This window comes from Chanodichthys erythropterus, chromosome 20 (assembly GCF_024489055.1).
Source record: "Chanodichthys erythropterus isolate Z2021 chromosome 20, ASM2448905v1, whole genome shotgun sequence".
Classification (NCBI taxonomy): domain Eukaryota; kingdom Metazoa; phylum Chordata; class Actinopteri; order Cypriniformes; family Xenocyprididae; genus Chanodichthys; species Chanodichthys erythropterus.
Genome location: NC_090240.1, coordinates 37,702,742 through 37,711,644, shown reverse-complemented (window position 1 = coordinate 37,711,644; position 8,903 = coordinate 37,702,742). Strand labels below are relative to the sequence as shown.

At 34.8% G+C, this 8,903-nt stretch overlaps 1 protein-coding gene across 1 annotated transcript; it reads left to right on the top strand.

The window, feature by feature from the left end:
• The first annotated feature begins 180 nt into the window (after positions 1 to 180).
• asgr1a (asialoglycoprotein receptor 1a) lies at positions 181 to 8,754 on the top strand. The gene is made up of 9 exons (XM_067371117.1): positions 181 to 302; positions 1,553 to 1,675; positions 2,130 to 2,252; positions 2,354 to 2,458; positions 2,872 to 2,943; positions 3,686 to 3,760; positions 3,840 to 3,991; positions 8,162 to 8,271; positions 8,360 to 8,754. Exons 2-9 carry the CDS (start codon positions 1,570 to 1,572, stop codon positions 8,511 to 8,513), a joined length of 897 nt encoding a protein of 298 aa, XP_067227218.1. The 5' UTR covers positions 181 to 302; positions 1,553 to 1,569; the 3' UTR covers positions 8,514 to 8,754.
• Positions 8,755 to 8,903: the final 149 nt, after the last annotated feature.

Here is an 8,903-nt window from a genome sequence, read left to right as displayed (position 1 = left end):
CACACACACATACATATATATATATATATATATATATATATATATATATATATATATATATATATATATAAATATATATATATATATATTTATGTGTGTGTGTGTGTATTTATATATATATATATATATATATATATATATATATATATATATACACATACATACATATGTGAAGTTGATCTTATGTGCTGGACAAATACTGTGTTTGGAGCTCCTGTTTCGTTTGTACTCCACACAAAGTAAATATTCACTTCATCAAGCTCAAAGTACACTCACATACACACACACAACTCGTGAAGGAGGTAAGTGGAAAATTAACATTTATTTTTAAGTGAAATCCATGAGCATCTCATGAATTGTTAATAATGAATGTCTGATCTTTCACTAACGTAACTATTCATGATTTAGACTAACTTTGAATGATAAAACACTGATTTCAAATCACAGCGGTGAAATCAATCAGTGGCATATAGTGAAAACCGTGTGTCAGTTTTTACAATAAATGTTTAGTGATGGTTTGTTGAAGTATTTAAGGTTCATTGATGAACTTCCTCTCATTCAGAATCATTTCTTCTTATTATTTCTGGCTGTTTTGGGGTTAATAGAGTTACTTTGTGGTTCTTTGGATGTTAATAAAGTTCTTGATGTTTCATCATATATTTCAGATCAGATCAATGTTTTGGTTTCTGGGTAGTAAAGTATGACCAGAACAAGGTGCTTTTATGATTTCAAACTGTAAAATCCCCCTAAAATCAACCTTAAAGTCTAAATAAGTTTTAATATGTTAGTAATAAAGTGATTAAATGCTAAATATCCAAACTTACTTTTACTTCCTCTTCCTCTTTGTTAAAAAAAGTCTTTTGATCTGGTTGATCAGTAAATCATAGTTTATGTGTGTATCAACCCTCTCAAAATGTTGTCATTATTAAACAGATAAAGATGAATCTTCTTTGTACTTTATTGGGGATAACCTATTATTGTGTAAATTGGTGTTTTTATGTTTTTTTTTTTCTTCTGATCTACTTTTTTCTGCTCTAGAAAGCATAACTTTATTTTGAAATGCTGAAAAACTCTATAATATGTGTGGAAGATTAACAAACACACATGAACACAGGAGACCGGAAACACACTCATGGGAAAATGTTTTGTCTTCTGCTGCGAATCAAAGTTCAAGTTTGCTAAATTCTGACCTGTGAATTTGCATGATGCAAAAACATTTGACCAATAGAGGATCTGATTCTGAACAGACTGAACTCTTGACTGAATTCAAAGAACGCAAACTTCAAAACTGTTCCGGGAAAGTGGCGTAGATGGAATGTTTCAATGTTTCAAAATGAACAAATATCATTCAAAAAATAGAGTGTGTTATGATGCGCATGTTAGAGATAATCTAACAACAGTTTTTAATAATAACTATTTTCAAGACATGAAAACAGAGTTGATAGTATAAAGACAACCATGTAGAACAAAGACGATACCGCTAAAGGTGTCTTTTTCTAGTGAGTTTCTATAAGAGATTCTTTGACTGGAATGATGTTGTGTGTTTCTGCAGGTCCAGATTCACTCATCATGAGGGTCGTTACATCAGACAGCGGCTCTGTCTCCGTGGGAAACCAATATACAGACGAGCTGGAGAATCCAGACACCAGTGATGATGCTGAGTTCTGGAGGAAAGGTGTGAAACCTAATCAAAACACAGGAATAAACATGTTTTAAGTAATATATAGAAAGGTTTCTGTGAGTTTTAGGAGAAAGAATATATGATTAGCTCATTGTTAGTTAATGCATCAACTAATGGGACCTAATTGTGAAGTGTTACAAAGCTGGGAAGACCCCACAAAGATACAGAAACAAACGTATGTTTGTTGTGTGTGTCTTTCTCAAACATTCCTTTGCTATTTGACTAACTACAGCTGCTCAAACTCTTCTGACCCCAACGTTTGACACCTTCACAGACACAGTTCAAATTATAATTATCGAATAATAATTAGTACAAGATGCCAACCACGCCTTTGCATTAGAAACACTCACAGTTTTATGGAATGTATAACACAAAGTTACATATATAAATGTACATACATTTTTTTTAAATGCAAAGAAATACAGAATGTGTGTGTGTTGCGTGTTAGAAACGTCTGTGCCCAGGTTTGCAGCAGCGCCCTCTAGCGGTCGTTGGCGATTGCGCGTGTACGTTGCCGTCGGTGTAACGGCTCTGACGCTGCTTCTGCTGATCATCACGCTATCTGTGAGCCGTGAGTAAAAAAACTGAAACATATTGTGATATTATTCAAACATGTTGTTTCCAATTTCCAAAATAATGACAATTAATTTCTTCACACGTGTGTTTTGTTAGACGTGAAGTTTGACCGGAAGTTCTCGACTACGGACACAAAAATGAAGAATCTGACAGAAACGCTCCTGAGCATCATTACCAGAACAAACTTTCTGGAAGAATCCGGTAAAGTTAATCTTCATAATCCTTTATCAATATGAAAAAGACTTTATCCATGTTCACAACAAAAATATGGTGTAAGAAGGTTTTGCTAACGTTATGAAACATTCAAAACGTCCGGTTCTTTATTTTATTTTACATATTTAAAAAAAGTTTTATGAGGAACAGTCAATTTGTAAACATTATGGGAACGTTAATTTTGAACGTTCAACTAAAAGCGTTCCACAATGTGTAAATTATGTTTTTAAACTAACATTTTGAGAAAGTTATTAAAAGACCAGATAACTTTGAACGAATGTTTGTTCTTAACGTTAGTCAAAGTTATGAAAATATTCCCTGTTAGCTGAGCATATCTTGTGGATTAGCTATATTACTTTAAACTGGAAAAAATTAGACATGTAAACTTTTACTTTTTTCAGGACATAAAATGCATTTGGACATCAACAATCTGGAGTTTGACCAGGAGACGATGCAAACAAGGATGAATGATAGTAAGTACCACACCCGTTCACATATAAACAGAGAAAACACTAGGGCTGGGTAAAAAATATCAATTTCACGATTTTAATCGATTCTCATTTTTACGATATTGATTCTTAAATCCCAAGAATCGATTAGTCTAGTCTGTTTTCAGCTGATGAATGAGCAGAATATGTAGCTCCTCCCATCCAATAAATCACAATAATCTTTGTTACTTTTGAAATGAAGCAAAGTCTCAGATTTCAAATGACGTCCATCTTATTATGAGATTCAGAAAATAAATACCGTTTTGGCGCTGTTTAATGTGGCGTGACGGATCGCTTTAGCGCCTCAGTTAAAGAGAAGCATGTGATCATCCTCTCCTCCGCTTTAATACCAGTTACAGCTAAATAAACATGAACATCTGAAGGTATGTTAAAATATACAGTACAACTTACTGAAATCCGTATCATGTCTCGTAAGTTAATTTAACCTTCAGTATTATTACAGTAGCACCAGCTGACTCTCATGTTAGTTTACAGCATTTGCTGAGAGACTTTTTTCCTCTAGAAAAATTTGCCATGTGCTGAAACTGAAATACTACATCCAAAATAATCGATATTGAATCGAATTGAAATCGTAATCGAATCGAATCAAAAGCAAGTGAATAATAATTGAATCGAATTGTGAAAATTGTGTCAATACCCAGCCCTACAAAACACTATTAACTAAATGAAATACACTGCAGATCTTAACAGATAAGTGTGTGTGTAGTGTCTGATTCAGAACAGGCTCTTCGTGACAAAGTTTCGGAGCTAAAATGCCGCATTGAAAAGTACATAAAGAACAGTAAGTGATGATGCTATAGAGGTTTGTGCTGGTATGTCTTCATTTCTCGCTGTCACTGACATGACACACGTGTGTTTAGACACGCAGGAGCTGTGCTGTCCTGAGGGATGGCTTCTCTTCTCCACACACTGTTATTTCTTCTCTAAAGACGGGATGCCGTGGGACGCGGCCAGAGACGAGTGTGAGAAGATGAGAGCGGCGTTACTCATCCTAAACAGCAGACAGGAGAAGGTCAGAGTGGATCAGTACTGTACAACTAAACCAACAATACTAGACACACAACTGAACTAACTCAACTAAACCAGCACCAGACACACAACTGAACCCATACAACTAAAGCAACAGCACCAAATGTAACCCTTGTTTCGTACTCACCCCGCTCTGTGCGGGTCTCAAACCCGAGCTAACCAGCAGGCTGAAGCCTCCGTTACACAAACACACAACTGAACTAATACAACTAAATCTACACAATTTAACCCACACAATTAAACCAACAACAGTAAACACACAACTGAACTAATACAACTAAATCTACACAACTAAACCAACACCAGACACACATCTGAACTAATACAATTAAATCTACACAACTACACAACCAACACCAGACACACAACTAAACTAATACAATTACATCTACACAACTAAACCAACACCACAACACACAACTGAACTAATACAACTAAATCTACACAACTAAACCAACACCACAACACACAACTGAACTAATACAACTAAATCTACACAACTAAACCAACACCACAACACACAACTGAACTAATACAACTAAATCTCCACAACTAAACCAACACCACAACACACAATTGAACTAATACAACTAAATCTACACAACTAAACCAACACCACAACACACAATTGAACTAATACAACTAAATCTCCACAACTAAACCAACACCACAACACACAATTGAACTAATACAACTAAATCTACACAACTAAACCAACACCACTTAACACACAACTAAACTAATACAATTACATCTACACAACTAAACAACCAACACCAAACCTACAACTAAACCAAAAACATCAAACACACAATTGAACTAATACAACTAAATCTACACAACTAAACCAACACCACTTAACACACAACTGAACTAATACAATTACATCTACACAACTAAACAACCAACACCAAACCTACAACTAAACCAAAAACATCAAACACACAACTGAACTAATACAACTAAATCTACACAATTTAACCCACACAATTAAACCAACAACAGTAAACACACAACTGAACTAAAACAACTAAACCAAAAACATCAAACACACAACTAAACTATTACAACTAAATCTATACAACCCACACATCTAAACCAACAACACTTAACACACAACTGAACTAATACAATTAAATCTACACAACTAAACCAACACCACTTAACACACAACTGAACTAATACAACTAAATCTCCACAACTAAACCAACACCACTTAACACACAATTGAACTAATACAACTAAATCTCCACAACTAAACCAACACCACAACACACAACTGAACTAATACAACTAAATCTACACAACTAAACCAACACAACTAAACCAACACCACTTAACACACAACTGAACTAATACAATTACATCTACACAACTAAACAACCAACACCAAACCTACAACTAAACCAAAAACATCAAACACACAACTGAACTAATACAACTAAATCTACACAATTTAACCCACACAATTAAACCAACAACAGTAAACACACAACTGAACTAAAACAACTAAACCAAAAACATCAAACACACAACTAAACTAATACAACTAAATCTATACAACCCACACATTTAAACCAACAACACTTAACACACAACTGAACTAATACAATTAAATCTACACAACTAAACCAACACCACTTAACACACAACTGAACTAATACAATTAAATCTACACAACTAAACCAACACCACTTAACACACAACTGAACTAATACAATTACATCTACACAACTAATCAACCAACACCAAACCTACAACTAAACCAAAAACATCAAACACACAACTGAACTAATACAACTAAATCTCCACAACTAAACCAACACCACAACACACAATTGAACTAATACAACTAAATCTCCACAACTAAACCAACACCACAACACACAACTGAACTAATACAACTAAATCTACACAACTAAACCAACACCACTTAACACACAACTGAACTAATACAATTACATCTACACAACTAAACAACCAACACCAAACCTACAACTAAACCAAAAACATCAAACACACAACTGAACTAATACAACTAAATCTACACAATTTAACCCACACAATTAAACCAACAACAGTAAACACACAACTGAACTAAAACAACTAAACCAAAAACATCAAACACACAACTAAACTATTACAACTAAATCTATACAACCCACACATCTAAACCAACAACACTTAACACACAACTGAACTAATACAATTAAATCTACACAACTAAACCAACACCACTTAACACACAACTGAACTAATACAACTAAATCTCCACAACTAAACCAACACAACTAAACCAACACCACTTAACACACAACTGAACTAATACAATTACATCTACACAACTAAACAACCAACACCAAACCTACAACTAAACCAAAAACATCAAACACACAACTGAACTAATACAACTAAATCTCCACAATTAAACCAACACCACAACACACAATTGAACTAATACAACTAAATCTCCACAACTAAACCAACACCACAACACACAACTGAACTAATACAACTAAATCTACACAACTAAACCAACACAACTAAACCAACACCACTTAACACACAACTGAACTAATACAATTAAATCTACACAACTAAACCAACACCACTTAACACACAACTGAACTAATACAATTACATCTACACAACTAAACAACCAACACCAAACCTACAACTAAACCAAAAACATCAAACACACAACTGAACTAATACAACTAAATCTACACAACTAAACCAACACCAGACACACATCTGAACTAATACAATTAAATCTACACAACTACACAACCAACACCAGACACACAACTGAACTAATACTAAACAACCAACACCAGGCACACAACTGAACTAATACAACTAAATCTACACAGCTAAACAACCAACACCACTTAACACACAACTGAACTAATACAACTAAATCTACACAACTAAACCAACACAACTAAACCAACACCACTTAACACACAACTGAACTAATACAATTAAATCTACACAACTAAACCAACACCACTTAACACACAACTGAACTAATACAATTACATCTACACAACTAAACAACCAACACCAAACCTACAACTAAACCAAAAACATCAAACACACAACTGAACTAATACAACTAAATCTCCACAACTAAACCAACACCACAACACACAATTGAACTAATACAACTAAATCTCCACAACTAAACCAACACCACAACACACAACTGAACTAATACAACTAAATCTACACAACTAAACCAACACAACTAAACCAACACCACTTAACACACAACTGAACTAATACAATTAAATCTACACAACTAAACCAACACCACAACACACAACTGAACTAATACAACTAAATCTACACAACTAAACCAACACAACTAAACCAACACCACTTAACACACAACTGAACTAATACAATTAAATCTACACAACTAAACGAACACCACTTAACACACAACTGAACTAATACAATTACATCTACACAACTAAACAACCAACACCAAACCTACAACTAAACCAAAAACATCAAACACACAACTGAACTAATACAACTAAATCTACACAATTTAACCCACACAATTAAACCAACAACAGTAAACACACAACTGAACTAAAACAACTAAACCAAAAACATCAAACACACAACTGAACTAATACAACTAAATCTACACAATTTAACCCACACAATTAAACCAACAACAGTAAACACACAACTGAACTAAAACAACTAAACCAAAAACATCAAACACACAACTAAACTAATACAACTAAATCTATACAACCCACACATTTAAACCAACAACACTTAACACACAACTGAACTAATACAATTAAATCTACACAACTAAACCAACACCACTTAACACACAACTGAACTAATACAACTAAATCTACACAACTAAACCAACACAACTAAACCAACACCACTTAACACACAACTAAACTAATACAACTAAATCTATACAACTAAACCAACACAACTACACAACCAGCACCAAAACACACAACTGAACACAACTAAAGCACCAAAAACACACACAACTAAACCGACTCCATTAGACACACAACTGAATACAACTAAACCTACTGAACTAACCCAGCATGTGTATTCAAACTGTCCATCCTTTAGTAAAGAGTCATAATCAGAAGTGTGTGTTCAGAGCTGGGTGGTGAGTAACACCAGGCCTCTGTTCTACTGGTTGGGTCTGACTGACGGCCGCACCGGCGAGTGGGAATGGCTGGACGAGACGCCGTACGTGTTTGTCAGGAGGTGAGTGTCTGTCCGCCATCAGGAGCCTCATTCACAGTCTACTGTTTGTCACGTGTGTGTGTGTGTGTGTGTGTGTGTGTGTGTGCAGTGAATGGATGCCCGGTCAGCCTGATAACTGGGAGTATCATGGTTTGGGTGGCGGTGAAGACTGCGCACACTTTCACCACGACGGCCGGTATAACGACGACCACTGCTCTCGACACTACCGCTACGTCTGCAAAGCTCACGCGTCCTCCATCTGACGACCGACAGCAAACACAGTTCATCAAAACCAACACATCATGTTTCATATTTAATGATATTAAAGGCTTCAATTCTTATATTTACTGTATAACAGAACAGAAAGTGTTCATTTATGCTTAATTTTCCATTTATGCTGGTTAGTTTTGGCGGCATGACAATGTATTTTAGCTTCGGTTTTTGCCATCCAGTTGTGATCGAAAAAATTTGTTCTGAATAAAAGCACCTGCTGAACAAAAAAAAGAAATTGATGTTTCTGCAGCACTTAATGTAATAATCCAGTAATGTTACTGGATTAAAGTTATGGCAATATTATTGTAATGATACTGTATATGAATGTCATGAACGCTGTAATGTTTGGATTGTTTCTATGAAAATATTGTGGTATTTTA

Bases quoted from the DNA above. Each gene is read 5' to 3' on its own strand.
- asgr1a (XM_067371117.1), top strand. From the start codon at position 1,570: ATGAGGGTCGTTACATCAGACAGCGGCTCTGTCTCCGTGGGAAACCAA. The intron at 3,992-8,161 runs GTCAGAGTGGAT...GTGTGTGTTCAG, and splicing joins TAAACAGCAGACAGGAGAAG to AGCTGGGTGGTGAGTAACAC. The intron at 8,272-8,359 runs GTGAGTGTCTGT...GTGTGTGTGCAG, and splicing joins CCGTACGTGTTTGTCAGGAG to TGAATGGATGCCCGGTCAGC.